Genomic DNA, 16,766 nt, shown 5'->3' with positions numbered 1-16,766 from the left:
CTATCTGTGTAAACACAGTGTGTATTTACGCGGTTCTCATTGTGCTGTACAGTGCATCCCCTCTGTCCGTCTGTCCGTCCCAGCTGTGTTGTTGTATCTGTGATCTGCTGTTGTCTCTGTCTCTCTTTGACCCCTGGGGAATGTGTGGGCTTGGAAAACATCTCTCCAACCCCTGACCTCTAACCCTTCACCTTTCCCCCAACCAGGGGCAGGATGTGCATCTTCCCCGTCAGGCTGTCTTTGACGGAGGCCACAATCAGACAGGTTCCACACAGGAGGACCTGGCGCTCTGCCCACTTGTGCAGCTGGGTCTTCCCCTTCCTGACGCTGAACACGCCCGTCAGCAGGGTTCGCTCCTGCTGGTCTGCGTTCATTGGACACTCTGGGGAGGAGAGAGGTTAGTTAAAGAACATGGTCACATACACTGCATTCAGAAAGTATTCAGACCCCTTGACTTTTCCCACATTTTGTTCTAAAATGGATTAAATGAATTGTCTTCCTCATCAATCTACACACACCACCCCCATAATGACAAAGCAAAAACAGGTTTAGACATTTCTTCAAGTTTATTCAAAAGAAAACAAATACCTTATTTACATAAGGGAAGGGCCTTGGTCAGGGAGGTGACCAAGAACTTGGTCTCTCTGACAGAGCTCCAGGGTTTCTCTGTGGAGATGGGAGAACCATCCAGAAGGACAACCATCTCTGCAGCACTCCACCAATCAGGCCTTTATGGTAGATTTACTGAGGAGTGGCTTCCGTCTGGCCAAAGGCACATGACAGCCCACTTGGAGTTTGCCAAAAAGCACCTAAAGGACTCTCAGACCATGAGAAACAAAAGTATCTTGTCTGATGAAACCAATATTGAACTCTTTGGCCTGAATGCCAAGCATCATGTCTGAAGGAAACCTGGCACCATCCCTACGGTGAAGCATGGTGGTGGCAGCATCATGCTGTGGGGATGTTTTTCAACAGCAGGGACTGGGAGAGTAGTCAAGGTTGAGGAAAAGATGAACAGAGCAAAGAACAGAGAGATCCTTGATGAAAACCTGCACCAGAGCGTTCAGGACCTCAGACTGGGGGGGGGGGGGGGGGGGGGGGGGGGGGGGGGGGAGGTTCACCTTCCAACAGGACAATGTGTGAGTGGCCCAGCCAGAACCCGGACTTGAACCTGATCGAACATCTGACGCTCCCCATTCAACCTGACAGAGCTTGAGAGGATCTCCAGAGAAGGATGGGAGAATCTCCCCAAATACAGGTGTGCCAAGCTTGTAGCGTCATACCCAAGAAGACTCAAGGCTGTAATCACTGCCAAAGGTGCTTCAACAAAGTACTGAGTCAAGGGTCTGAATACTTATGTAAATGTGGTATTTCAGTTTTTTATTTTAATACATTTGCAAAAATGTCTAAAAACCTGTTCTTGCTTTGTCATTATGGGGCATTGTGTGTAGATTGATGAGGGGGGGGGGGGGAACAATTCAATCAATTTTAGAATAAGGCTGTAACGTAACAAAATGTGGAAAAAGTCAAGGGGTCTGAATACTTTCCGAATACACTACCACACACACATACTATACGTACACAGAGCACATACATCCCATCCACTCCCTGTACAAACAATACGTTAATTAATACCATATGTTCTCAAAAGTGGTAGTGTTATCAAGAGACAAAGACAAGGAGAGGGCTAGACGCTGCCAGAACATGAAGTCACACTGATATCAACAGGTCACGATGATGTCACCTATGCATTAGTCAATGAATAGGACATCTCTTCCTGGAAGTGTTCTTATGTCAGCAGATCAGCCCAGCCTATAGTCTCATTATCCTCCACATAGAGAGCTGATATCTCTAGAGCATGCTTAACATCTGCTATGACACACTGTAATAACGTATCAAAACATATTTATTCACTGGATGGAATCTAAAGATAGTTTGAAGGCTTTATAATCTATTGCTTCATCCATGGTAGAGATTAAAGGTGTGAGTGTCACTCCCTCTAACTTCTGATCAGAGATCACTGGGCTCTGCATGTCTAGGCTGCTGACAAGGTTGATCACACCAGGTGATACAGGTGAGCATTCATTGGCTCAACTCAAGGTGTCCCTAGCGTTTGATCAGTCTCCCCTTTTCATTAACACACACACACACTTCGCGATTGTTCTCAGAGATGCTCTAACTCAGATGCATCAGTCAGGTTGATGAATGAGTCAGGCTTTAGTCACATTAAACCCTCGTTCAATCAAATTATGTAGCAGGGAGGTGAGGCTAGTGTTGCAGCCTGAGTATGCTGCTTCTAAAGGACACAAACAGCAGGCCTCCCTCCCTCTGCTCTGCCAGGCCTCAAGTACACTCAGGTTAAAGGCTGGTCAAATAAGCACACAGCTTTTTTCTCTTAATTTCCCTTGAAATAACAAGATCTGCGTTTTCCTTAATACCACCTTCCAGAGGCAGGCAGACATGTCCTCGCTCTCTCTACCCTTTTCTTTCTTCTCTTTCACGTCAGTGGCGGCCAGGGATCAAAATGAAGTCAGGCTGCTTGACTTTGTGCTGTCTGGAAAACCCATAATGAACAAGACAATGGCCTCTGACAGCAAACTGGGCCGCTGGGGATCAATAGTGGTTTCTGATCCCCGGGCTTCCCCTCTGTCAGAGAGAAGTGGACCAGAGTACCTCAGCTCCAGCACAAAGGCCCTAGGGGCCAAGGGCAGCCAGCCTTAGAAGGAGAGGAGAAGAGCAATCGAGAGGGAAAGAGGGGGAGAGCTGCATCATTGCCCTCTATGTGTCAGTGAGGGTGAAGGAGGCTGACCTGTCAAAGACAGACTTGAAGCCCTGTAGGGGATCTACATACAGCCAGGAAGACACAGGCAGACAGGACGCTCTCTCCCACTGGCCCCACAGCAAATCCACTACAAACAGCCACATTCCTCCCTCATCCACACACTCATCCCATTCTATCCCCAATGAACTGCTGCTTACCAGCCCCCCCCCCCCCCCCCCCCCCCCCCAAATCTCTTCCTCACATCTCACCATCCAACTGAATTAAACACCTAATAATCACCTCCCTGTTCTTTCCACCTCACTGTGAAATGATCCAAGAACACAGCACGCCAATAAGGCACGTCAATACAATCTCAGACTACTGGCTCAGAGTCCCACTGAGCATTCTCACCTCCACCATCACAAACACAGGAAAAACACTGCCTCATTATTATAAATAGTGTTGACTCTGGTGCAGTGGGTTGTGAGAGAGGGAATGGTTGATATTGTGTTTGTAGCTAGCGCACAGCAATGATCCAGGCTGGAACAATCCCCAGAAACACTACAGATGTAAGCCCTCTCTCAACAATGGGGCCAGAGGGCCAGAATGAAAACACTGCTTCTAACTAGAGTTAGCGTTTTCTACAGCAATAAGAGGAAAGTGAAAGTCACTCAATATTTGGGGGTTTGATTGCATTTTGAGAGACGGCAGCAGAATGTAGCTCAAGGACAATACAGTGCTATTTTAAACGAAGCATAGCCCTAAAAAGCCCTTCAAATCAATTCTACTTCAAGATCTTCTGACTATCACGAAGGATGTCAACAAGCATTTCTAAATTGGACATCCCCTGGACTCGACTCCAAATCTGAGGAGCGGGCCTCTGCACAGAGCAGCATCAAGCTGAAATAATTGAACGCACAGAGACACTGAGCTGTGCTCTGCTCTCCCTTGCTCAGGCCATGGAAAAATGTCACCCCCATTAACTGTAACATGGTTGTGTGTAAATACCTACAGCCTATACTATTGCATTGCTACAGGGTGTTGGCAAGTACGTACTTTCATTATCATCTCATTCTATCAGAATGATGGGGAATAAAAGATCATACTAAAGCAATAAGGCCGGGGGGGGGGGGGGGGGGGGGGGGGGGGGGGGGGGGGGGGGGGCATATGGCCAATATACCACAGCTAAGGGCTGTATCCAGGCACTCTGTGTTGCGTGACGCTTAAAAACGGCTAAGGGCCTTATTGCCCTTAGCCGTGGTACAGTGTATTGGCCATATACCACAAACCCCTGAGGTGCCTTATTGCTATTATACACTGGTTACCAATGTAGTTAGAGCAGTAAAAATATATGTTTTGTCATACCCGGGGTATGCGGTCTGATATACCACGGCTGTCAGCCAATCAGAATTCAAGGCTCGAACTACCCAGTTTATAATTGCAGTATCTCAGATGTGGCCTCATCACCAATGGTACGCAATTGCCACACATCTGAGAAAGGCACAACTTTTTTTCATGTTGCATTAGGCTTTAATGTAAAACAATTTACAGCAGTCAGCACAGTTCAAACACCCAGCAAACAGACATGAAACGTTCACAAAACATACAAATGATCATTGCAGATTCTTTATTCATTCTTTAACGAAAGACAACACCACTAATGTTTGCAGTGTGCCCCGGATCGCGAGAACACTGACACTTAAACTTCCTCTCCCAACACAACGATAACACTTTCTGACAATCACTCTCTCATTCAATCACAATGAAAACAAGTGTCAGCCATTCACGGCAAACTGCTGCACCCAAAACAAACACGCTTTCCCACCATGTCAGAGTTGCCAGGGAAACGATGAGTAACTTGGAATCAAAGTCTGCTCCAGCCTAGTACATCTGCCCCATCTACACTCCCCTGCATATTTATTTGGATTGTGAAGCTATAACTTTTAGTTTGGCTCTATACTCCAGCATTTTGGATTTGAGATCACATTTTTCATATGAGGCAACAGTACAGAATGTTACCTTTTATTTGAGGGTATTTTCATACAGATCTGTTTCACTGTTTAGAAAGCAATCATGTATCTAGTCCCCTCATTTGAAGGTGTCATAAGTATTTAGAAAAATGTACTTGTGTGTATTAAAGTAGTCAAAAGCTTAGTATTTGGTCCCATATTCCTAGCACGCAATGACTACATCACGCTAGATACGCTACAATCTTGTTGGATGCATTTTTAGTTTGTTTTGATTGCGTTTCAGATTACTTTGTTCCCAATAGAAATGAATGGTAAATAATGTTGTGTCATTTTGGAGTCTCTTTTATTGTAAATAAGAATAAAATGTGTTTTTAAAAACGTTTCTACATTAATGTGGATGCTACCATGATTACGGATAATCATGAATGAATTGTGAATAATGATGAGTGAGAAAGTTATGGCACAAAGATCATACCCAAGACATGCTAAACTCTCATCATTACCATTAACAGGGGAGGTTAGCATTTTTGAGGGGTATGAACCAAATTAAAAGTTTAGCTTCAGTATAGAGCCAAATTAAAAGTTTAGATTCAGTATAGAGCCAAATTAAAAGTTTTAGTTTCATTGTCCAAATAAATATGTAGGGGAGGGTTTAATTATCCTTCACCCCTGAGCAGGAGTCAGCCAATCCCACAGCAGTGATTTATGATATGGACCAATCTCATTGGTCATAAAATGTGTACAGGTCTGGAAGAGCGGCAGATGTTGTTTAACTCTGTTCTCTCTCTGAGGCTAAACTCCAGCAGCAGTTCCAATAGCAGCAGGGTGGGAGTCCTCGACAGCAGGGGTAGAGAGAGGACATGCCTAATCACTAAACCTAGTTCCACTTCCACTGTTCAGACACTGCCAAGCCACAGGGACAGAGTTACAAGTGACAGATCGCAGTGTATGTCCTGGGTGAACCCCCCTCACACCCCTGCCCTCTGTCCCTCAGCTGTAATGTCCCTGTCTCCTGTTGACGGTAGTCTTGGCGACAGTGGTCAAGTCTTACTTCAACAGTCACCAGATGGGCAGGGGAGTGAGGCAGGTCAAACTGTGTCCCCTATGGCATTGAAACTACCATACAGAGACACAGAGTGAGCGAGAGAGTCAAAAGGTGGCAATGGGCCAAATGCATTCTATAGACCCAACACTTGTACATCAACTTTCCCTATGGAGTACCAGAACCTGAGAATCCCCCAAACCAGACCATGTTTCAACTGTCAGCCAGACATGACTCCAGACAGCCCCGTCCGTCCATCCAGACTGAACAACTGCCTTGATGTTCTGTCTCCAACAGGGAGAACTAGAAGAATATTGCATAGATTAGGTTAGCTTGCAGTGGGGGGCCAGTGGAGGCAGAAACACAGGCTTACTGCAGCCCAGGATCAGAACAGCAGGCCATTTTTGGCAATAACATCAAATCAGAGCCGTGCAGGCCCCCTCCGTGACCTATTCTTACTGTGAGAAATGCAATTCATAAAGTCCTTAAGCTTGCTTCCATACTAGGGAAATCAAATAAAATGTCAAACCGCTTCAGCAGAATAATGCAGACAAGTCAGACAGTACAGAACTATGGGACAGTGGCAGTGCTTACTGGATACTGAACAAATGGGAAGGTGGAAAGTCCAGCTAGCATCTTTCCAATATGCACATCTTCCCCATCCCTCTATGGTTCAGTAATAGGATGAGGGGTGATTTCCCAATAAAGATTGCAATGAAATAGACCAATCTAAACTGGCAGGATCCCCTCCAACTCCGAGACACCCAGCTCTTTAAGCCAGATATTGCGTGACTCAAGGCTGAGGTGCCAGTGTCTGACACTGGAAAATCTCTAGCAGTTGATTGCTGACTCACATCTAGGATCTGCATATAATATTGAGAAGGTAGAGAGATGCAGAGATGCTACTCAGTGGTGTGTAATGTCTCTCATGAGTAGGAGCACTCTTCCTCTCCTCCTGGTCGTGCCATCCCTCTCTTACCCCCTCCTCCTCTCCCTCCCTCTGTTATTCAGTTCATCAGTTAGCGAGACCAGGAAGTAGCGTACTGTAATCCTTCTGCTCCTCCAGGCACTGACCATTACAGATGGGTGAGTCTGTAATAGGGGCCCAGAAGACCCCTGTGTGAGCAGCAGCCCAGTGACCTCTATGGCCTGGCTGCTGGACCCCCTACGGTTTGCTGTGGCCCCTGTCAGCGCAGCTTAGGGCCTCCACGCTGTTTACTTAGTTTTCATTGGTATTTTTATAAGATCCTGGCAGATCAATAACTCATTAGTTGACAAACTTGGTCAGCCCTCATATGATTAACTCCCCTCTGCTGAGACACTAAGGCTCCCAGGCTGGATGTGAGCTCCAGAGCTCCGCAGCAGAACCAGGTCCGGACCGGCCGAGGTGAAGCCAGACCCAGTGGACCAGCGCCAGGACTCACATGCCCCCTCAGAGGTGCAGCTGTACACCCCCCCAGGTCTCTGGAGCGCTGTTTTCATAGAGAGTGCTTTATTAAGTCAGCATTTATTCATGTTTACTCCCCCCTCCATGTTTGTTTTCATCTCATTGGAGCGCCACAGCAGGCTGTTGTGAGTGGGCAACAGGGCTGTGGTTCGGGGGGGTTCGGAGATTAGTTTCCTGTACAAATAGAGCCGTGTGTATTTTAATAACTCACACAATGTTCCCTTATCAACACCTCTCTGACATGGAAAGAGAGAAGGAAGTCATAAACCTGTGCTTAGCAAAAAACCTTCAACACCCCTGCAGTGTGAATACCAACACATTTTAGAAAGGTGTGTACAGCGAAGCCCAGTGAATGCAGGATTCATGGTCACACTTTAATAGCAACACACATTACATGTAAAGCTTTACTATTCAAGGGTGATAAGAGGTGCTTTGTCATGTGTCAACTGATCACCCTTATTCCACCCTTTATATAGAATGACATATGCTTATAACTGATTTGTGAAGCCTTTATGCAGGGCTTAGAAAGGGTTTAAAAAGACTTCATTAAGCGTGAACATATTGTCAAACCCTTCCTATTACAGCTGCGGCAGAGATCCCCTCATCAGCCCAATCAGGAGGTTAGGTTACCCCTGACAACGGCTGCCAGGCACATGAGAAAGACATATGTACAGCACAGGGCTGTTACGGAGTTCTCCAACTAACACAGCCCATCTATTTCATCACCACTGTGTGGGTGGAGAGCTCTTTAACAACCCCTTAGATGTGTGGGTGGAGAGACTTGTTACCCCATGACTATGGGTGGAGAGTGGAGACATTTTACCGTAGTTCTGTATGAGTCCTCATCTGATCCAATCCAGCCACCCTGTGAGCCTAGTTAGGATGCCAGTGTTTCCTGTGTTTTCCCACAAGCAGCTAATAAAAGGTGAGGGATCTCTCCCAGGGCTTGGCCAACCTCTGGGCCACAGGTCTGCTCTGCTCAATAACACCACGGCACAGCACAGCCAGCTCTCACAGGACTGGGCCGAGCAGGGGAGAGACCAGCGCTGTTCTGTTCTCACTGTAGCCTACACACCGTGACTGAGAATGAGGTCTGCAATGTGCTGGAGAGCCGACAGCAAGACAAACAGCTACAGCACTGAGAACCAACCAGACAGACAAGAGGGGCATGCTTTATTCTCAATACAAAAAGGCACATACACTAAAACTATAGTTAAATACTACGTAGTGACAGTACATGCACTGAAACAGCCTGAGTATGTTCAGAAGGATTTCTCTGGGAGGTATTGTGAATGGGACGGCAGGTAGCCTAGTGGTTCGAGAGTTTGGTTATTGGCCCAACAGTTGCTATAATGAATCCCCGAGCTGACAAGGTACAAATCTGTCGTTCTGCCCCTGAACAAAGCAGTTCACCCACTGTTCCCTAGTAGGCCGTCATTGTAAATAATAATTTGTTCTTAACTGACTTGCCTAGTTAAATAAAGGTAAAATAAAAAACAAACAAAAAATGCCTGAGCATGTGCAGTCAGTGGATGGGAAGAGGGTCTCCTTCACCGTGTGTGACAGTGAGAGAAGGCTATGCCGGCCAGAGATGGTGGCACCGCTCCGTCATTTTCACGGTCTCTCACCACAGCCTGGGCGCAGCCACATCCCCAGCCAGTCAGACAGTGACACTGACTCAGCACTGCACAGTGCTAGGCCCAGCCAGTCTCAGCCTGGTTATTAATAGGACAGGCATTACAGAACATCAGGTCCCCGCTCCTCTTCCTCTTACAGCAAAGCCTATCAGGACTGATAAGAGGATCATTAGACCTGCCACTACCACACAGGATCACAAAGAGGGAGGAGTGTGAGACTCGAGGTGTGTGAGAGAGAGACTGACTGAATGATATGGACACATCACACCATTGTAAATACATCTCCCCGTCCCCCTAAGGGGACCAGTGTGTTAAAATGAACCAGCAAGCCACATCCATCCTGTATCTGGTGCCATACATCACAGTGAATCACGGGTAGTTAGTTACTGGTGGGGCTGTGACAGAGCGGACACAATGCCAGCCTGGCCCGCAGGTTGACGTTTAATGTCATGAGTCTTGTCCTGAGTTCAAACTGAGCAATTTCCCCTTTGCAGCTGGCCTAAGTCAAAATTGGCTATATTGTAAAAATTCAGGAAACAAAAATGTGCTCATGGTTTGGTTTAGGCATTAAGGTTAGCAGTGTGGTTACAGTTTGGTTTAAAATCAGATTTTATGACTTTGTGGCTGTGTCAGCTAGTGACCACTGCAGTTGCCTAAAGAACAAGATTCATTACAAAAACGCTAACCTGCGCCAGGCCCAGGGAAGAAGGATGGTCAGTCAGGGACCACGCAGCCCTGATGTATGGCTGTTTGGGCTGCGTCCTGGCCTCAGAGTAATGAAGGTTACTCACGCCCAGGGTTGAGTCTGACACACATCCCTCACAGGCCTGAACCAGCAGCAGTCACTTAACCCCTTCCCAGAGGAGAAGGCGGCCACTCATGGGCCCTCATTTTGAGGATGTGGGATTGAACTGTTGTAGTAGCAACCCAAACCACAATACAACCTGGTTCAAACAACGGAAACATTATTAAACAGACATCACCTCAGCACCAAAACTACAAATGTAGTTTGAGGACTTAGCAAGGTAACTTTGGTCAACTCGAGTAACTTGTAATAACCAGTACACAAACATGGCTCACCTTTTAGCCAGGTGAATTTCTATGGCAACAAATCCTTCAGATCTAACCTGCACCGGGCAGGCTAACTACGGGTTAACTACATTGATCCTGAGTGTCTGAGCCGCGAGTTGAGGACCAATGATAGCAGATTCCCGCCCTCTCGCAAAGATTGTATCATCATCCAGTTAATTTGAGGAAGACAAACTGATTAAATATTTTATTAAATCAAATGTGTTGTGTGTTCAAAATTGTAATGTTAAAATACCTATCACATTACACATTTAGTCATGACAAATGCATTGGAAATTCACACACAGCTAAACTTTTGTATGACCCAATACAACTATTTTATAATTGGAGGACCTGCAGAGCCAGGTCCTTTCTATTTCTGACACAGATCGCGCTGCAAGTCCTGCCTCTCCCATCTCCTCATTGGTTTATAGAAGCAGGTACCCACGTGCCATCTCCTCATTGGTTATACCCACGTGGGTGATTGAAAGACGAACTGTGTTGCCGGTTGTCGTGGTAATACTATGAACGTTTAGATGCCAATCACCATATAAGTTCAAAGATGAAAAAGTCTGGAAGGAAGAGAGATGACTAGAAACGATTCGGTTGACTGTTTTATGTGTGGATTAATTGTTGGAGTAGAGGACCTTGTGCATTTCAGGTAAAATAACAACCTAATGTATATATCCCAGGACAAATTAGCTAGCAACAGCAAGCTAGCTAAATAGGACAAATTAGCTAGCAAGTGCAAGCCAACTAGCCAAATTGCCATAAATGTTTAATGCTTTTCGACCTGTCACCAAATTATTGTCATTGGTTCAGAGTTAGTTTTGATATTTTAACCTGCGTGTCGTGATCGCGTTTGGTGTAGGGGGACAAAATAAATGTATGCACGATGGCGCACGCTCGCAGACGGTTTGGGTTCCGTGTAAGGCACTGTGTCGCAGAGCTAGAGGCGTCACTACAGAACCCGGGTTCGATCCCGGGAGACCCGTGAGGCAGCGCCCAGCATCCAGGTTAGGGGAGGGCTTGGCCAGCCAGATGTCCTTGTCCCATTGCACTCTAGCGAGTCCTTGTGGCGGGCAGGGTGCATGCACGCTGACTTCGGTTGCCAGCTGTATGGTGTTCCCTCCGACACATTGGCGCGGCTGGCTTCCGGGTTAAGCGAGCAGTGTGTCAAGAAGCAGTGTGGCTTGGCTGGGTTTCGGAGGACGCATGGCTCTCGACCTTCGCCTCTCTCTCGTCCGGGAGTTGCAGCGCTGGGACAAGACTAACTAACAATTGTATATCATGAAATTGGGGAGAAAAAAAAAAAAGAGTAAAAAGTAACAAAAATATATAAAGACAAAAATAAAAGCGGCACTGACTTGCCCATGGATTGATGTTTCAGCATTGTCTCAATGAAGAGTTCAGTTTTCAACTAGATAAGTGCTAGAGTTAACGGCAGGTGGACGAGCAATATTCACCGTTATAGTACGGATGAAGCCTGAACTGGAATGGAAAGCTAACTGAAGCTGGCTAACTTTAGATCTAGCTTGCTTTGTAGTTTAACCTCTGGCCCTGATAAACCAGTTTGATTCCTCTTAATGTGCTAGAATGATTGAGACTAGCTGAGTACTGAAGCTAGGACAGTGTCTTCACTCAAGTGTAGAGGCGCAGACGGAGACAGCATATTCTTTTAAGTGGAAAACATGAATTCTTCTAAGTACAAAATGCTGCTCCAAAATCTCTGACAGACAGATCTGCGTGTGTCTTGCTGGTGTTTCTTGCTGCCGGTATGAAAGCTAAAGTACAACAAGCCTAGGCTGCTTGGCCCCTGCAAACAGACAGACAGTATGCAGACCCAGACACAGAGATACAATATAGACAGATATGCATCGTTTTCTTACCTATCAAAGCATGATAATACTAGAAAGAGTACCATTTCCCCTGAAAGTTACAAAGACTTATATGCATAAAAAGGTTATGCAAAAATGAACCCCAATCCAGGTGAGTGAAGCCTACTTCATTAAGTCAGGGTAGTGCTAACAGCCCTTCAGTAGTGGAAAAACACACACCGTCACAAACACTCCGACACACACACACTATAGATCAGAACGACAGGACCCATCCCAGAAGCTGACAGTTTAGACTGCTCCATCAGCTGTAGAGCCAGGTCCATTGACAGGGCTCCAGGCCTAGTTCCAGCAGAGCGGGCTGAGCCCAGCCAGAGCCCAGTGAAGGAGAGCCTATCGTGGCCTGCAGATGGCCGTAGACAGGCCCCCTGGGTCACTACTCACCACTGTAGAAGCGGATCATGCAGCTGAGGTCCGAGTTGGCCGCCTCTCTCTGAACCCGCAGAGGGTCCTGGTAGCCTATAGCAGCCAGGTAGTCATACACCATCTGGAGAGGGCGCTCAGAGGGGTCCAGCCTCCTACAGTGACAGAAATAGAAACCGTCAGGATATACGCCAATCACAATCAATACCCTTAACAGGCACACAGATTCTCCTCTACACATAATTAATTTGTGCATCGTTGCCTCCACGCTTGGAATCCAACCAAAGGGGCATAGTTCATCAACCATTTCCGGCACACATTTGCATGCACGCAAGCACACACACACACACACTCACATGCAAGCAGAGACATTCCAATCCATCCTTCCCTGTGTTATGTCCAGAGGAAAGCTGTCACGCCAATCAGCAGAGCTGGACACAGGTGTTTCAGTTTCAGACCGGGGAATTGATGAGGCTCCTCTATCAAAACATTTACAGAGTCCGACTCCGTGACGGATGTCAATCAAGCAGAGAGAGAAACTATCTCCGCACAGGTATCAGGTCCAAAGTTCATAGTCAGATATGGAGGAAGAGCATCCTTAATCATATGAAGCACCCGCTAATGACCAACATGCACTCTAATGCACCGTGCTTCTACACCTGCATTGCTTGCTGTTTGGGGTTTTAGGCTGGGTTTCTGTAAAGCACTTTGAGATATCAGCTGATGTAAGAAGGGCTATATAAATACATTTGATTAATAACAATAGCTCATCTGAATAATGTGTCTGAATGGTATGGTGATGGAACCCCTTTCTTTTAATGTCCTGTGTGAGTCCTCTGCCTTATTGCCCTAATGAAATCATCATTCCATGGCTAATCCTGTTAAGGGCCTCTCATGCTGATATCAAACATGAGGTCTGCTGAGCCTGCAATCTGTGACCCCCAGCCTGTCACTGGCAATGGCACGCCTTCAACACAACACCGCTGATCCGCACGTGAACACACCAAGGATATCTGCTACAGAACCACTGAAGACTCCATGCACTCAAAATCTGTGAGGGTATTTTTCACAATGACCCACTGTCTATGGGAGCCCCAGCTTTGCCCAATAAAATTCATAATATGCTGTAAATCAATAAGCCTCAGATTTTACAACTCTTTGCGGCATACAGTGTGTGATTGTGTTGCTTATTCTAACGCATTACCACTCTAGAAGTCATCATTGGCTCTCTCCTCCCCACCTCGCTCCATACATTCTAAGAGACCCACCTTAGTCAGTACGCCTGTGATAGCAAACTCCCAGCGCAGGTCCTCTATGTACTGTAGTTTAGGATTACCATGATGCTAAGCCAGAAGTGACTGGTTTCCAGCCACAGCCCTTGTCACACCAGTGTGATGGTGAGGTGACACAGCGTCTGGTGGCTGCTGTGGCACTTCCCTGCCCACACTCCCTCTGCCAGCCCAGCGGGGTCTAACAATCAGGATCATGTTTGCTGATCACACACAGTCGTGGCCCCAGCACCTCACACAGGATTTAGAAAGATCCCTGGCAGGCTCGGAGGGATGACTGTCTGTACAGGACTGCCTGTAGACCATTCACACATGCTCTGAGAGCATGTACATTTATTCACAAATCCACTCCCCTCGTGGCCATGAGTACAGGAGGCTCCTAAATATACAGTCACTTAATCTCTGTCAAAAGACACCAAAACGCTCCTTTCCTTCATTTGGGTGGCTAGATACATTCCCTTAATTTGTTGTGTATATGTCTCTTAAGACATTCTCCAGAACTTTGGCGAAGTATAAATATATATTTTAAACCTAGCACTTTGTGATAGATGTGTCAATGTGTAGTTCATACATGCATAATCTATGAGTAGAATTACTGTTATATATCAATTAGCTATAAAAATCCCTAGTTTGAAAGGGGTTTTTCCTGGAAGCTGTGCAGACCCATTACAATTCCCCCCACGTATGGCCAGCCCCCTAACAATTAGAGTTCCAGCCAATGAGCTGAAGTGTCTCGCCATTTGAGTGACAGCTAGCAAGATGCACACAATGCAGAGTGAGAGCAATAACATGATGCACATATCTACACATTTTCTGGGACCATTTTTGGCTTCCGAGCGCTACTTTCAGAACTACTGGCTAAAAAGTATACAAAAGCACAGGAAAATCTCTAACTATGGGCCTTGAAATTGTAATAACAAGAATACAACAAACACTAATAAAATCTGAGGGTACATGAAATTACCCAGTGTTGACATTTCCACCAGGCAGCACAGTTATGCAACAGTCTTCAGGGTGTGGGAGGAGACAAAATGGCACTACTGAGATAAATCTGACATTGTATCACCTGTATGTGAAAGTACTTTGATCAGAGTTCCTTTAAGGAGAGAGAGGAGAAGCCTAGGTGGTTACAGAACCAGACCTGAGAGTTTCAGGCTCAAAAAAGAAAGAGACATGCCCTTGCTGATCCAGTCTTTTCAGAAAAGCACTTTACCTGCATAGTGCTAAACTGCCAGTGCATATCCAGCTGTATTAATAGAATGTAGAAATGTAATTCAGGTGGTAGAGGACTCCAGCTGGTAAAAATCAATATCATAGGGGGAGGTAAAGCACATCCTGCAACAAGGTGTGTAATTCATTACAAATCTCAGTCATGTTATACTTTATTTTTCTTCTGCACAACACTGAACCACGTGACCCATTTAGTGCGTCCTGCAGTGCTCAGTGTTCAACCAAAAATAGTCTTACGGGGAGTAAAAAGCATTCCCTTGCCTGACCAAAAAAGCCAAGAGGAGAGCAAGTGGGTGTAAACAGATTATAGCCTGTCTCAGAGGCATCGTCATGACGAGTTATTCTGGAAAAGTGCTGTCATAAACAGCTGTCAAGTCACTGTCTGTCTGAATACCCGTACTTGTGTTCTAAATATTAGGCGTTTTGGGTATGCGGAAAAATTAAGTTTTATAGTAAGTGCATTTTTAAAAATGTTGTATGCTTAAAATGCCAGGATGTCATTCTCATTTTGTCCTCTAGTAGAATTCGCTGCGCACTATAGAAGAAGAGAATGGGCTTTGAAATGTCATTGTTTTTGAAAGAATAGCAAATTTTTTGTCCATTAAAATAACATCAAATTGATCAGAAATACAATAAACATAATTGATCAAAAATAATAAAATACAAACATAATTGCAAAAGGGTTTTCTAATGATCAATTAGCCTTTTAAAATGATAAACTTGGATTAGCTAACACAACGTACCATTGGAACACAGGAGTGATGGTTGCTGATAATGGGCCTCTGTACGCCTATGTAGATATTCCATAAAAATTATAATTATTATTATTATTTTTTTTTTTATCAGCCGTTTCCAGCTACAATAGCAATTTACAACATTAACAATGTCTACACTGTATTTCTGATCAATTTGATGTTATTTTAAAAATGGACCAAAAAAAATGCTTTTCTTTAAAAAAAAGGACATTTCGAAGTGACCCCAAACTTTTGAATGGTAGTGTAGGTCAGTCAAAGTCTAGATGTATGAGCCTGCTCCTGTTCTAGACCGGCAGCAGAGTTCTCATGAGCACTCAAGAAAACAGAGTACAAACCTGGCACAATGTGTAAAAATAGAATGGAGGAATCGGCAGTGCCAGAATGAGGTAACAAAGCTACAACAGTATGAAAAGGTTTGAGACTGATCAGGCTTTGAGACTAGGTGAATAAAGCACAAAGATGTGATATTGAACATGAATGGGATTACTTAGATTTGGAATTTAACACACTGTCTAGCAATAAATAGAACCATTGACACTATGAGAATGCCATCTTTCTAACATATTCATGAGTTGTGAACATAACACCGTGGTACTAGACGTGAGTGTCAGTGGGAGAGGAGAGTTGTAAAGGTGAGTATTACCTGAGCAGGTCTCCATGGAGCTGCAGGTATAGTCCCTCTACTTCTCTCTGGGCACACAGCTCCTCCACCGTGGTAGTGGTGGAGCATAACACCAGCCGCAGGTCTGCCTGGAGGGTGGAGGAGGTCTGTGGGCCCGAGGCTGGGGGCTGGGGGTCAACTGTTCTCCCATACAGACACACACAGCCCCGCTGGGCATCCCCCTTCAGCCAGTCCCGCTCCCGCGATCCAAAGCGGGTCTTCCTGGTAACACATCCTCTGCTCCCATTCCTCTTCATGTTCCGCTGGAGAAACACAAACATTAGATGAAAAGACCGCCACCACAGATCCACTGTAAATGTATTGGGCGTGTAAGAGAAGAGAACTTTACATGGTCTTCTACGGTAGTTAATGATAACTTGTCTTGCAGCAGCCTTGCTCTGAATCAAGGATATCTCAAGCTGCATCATGTTCCAACACATCCAGAGGACAAATTCAATCGAATCAATTTGTCAGGTTGCCGAAACTGAAAGTTCAGATTAGATTACCTGCAAACAGCTCATGGGCCTTGGTGACCTTAAAACAGGATCCTTGCTAAAACTGAGAGCCAAACCCAGAATGACGTGTGCGGCCTGTGTCAGAATCACTGGCCTTGTTTTCAAATCTGGAGAAGCTCGGAACAAATATTTA

The 16,766-nt window shown here is 45.6% G+C and overlaps 1 protein-coding gene across 1 annotated transcript in view; it reads right to left on the bottom strand.

Annotated features, from left to right (window-relative positions):
* The window catches only part of LOC129834556 (PH domain leucine-rich repeat-containing protein phosphatase 2-like), a 49,699-nt gene that overhangs the window by 29,334 nt on the left and 3,599 nt on the right, over positions 1 to 16,766 (bottom strand). The window contains exons 2-4 of the mRNA XM_055899662.1: positions 16,101 to 16,381; positions 12,205 to 12,338; positions 192 to 382 (exon numbers count right to left, since the gene is read on the bottom strand). Coding sequence (XP_055755637.1) covers positions 192 to 382; positions 12,205 to 12,338; positions 16,101 to 16,381 — 606 coding nt within the window. The remainder of the gene's footprint in view (positions 1 to 191; positions 383 to 12,204; positions 12,339 to 16,100; positions 16,382 to 16,766) is intronic.

The sequence above is a fragment of the Salvelinus fontinalis genome, chromosome 35 (assembly GCF_029448725.1).
Source record: "Salvelinus fontinalis isolate EN_2023a chromosome 35, ASM2944872v1, whole genome shotgun sequence".
NCBI lineage: Eukaryota > Metazoa > Chordata > Actinopteri > Salmoniformes > Salmonidae > Salvelinus > Salvelinus fontinalis.
This window is presented reverse-complemented; position numbering and strand designations above follow the sequence as displayed.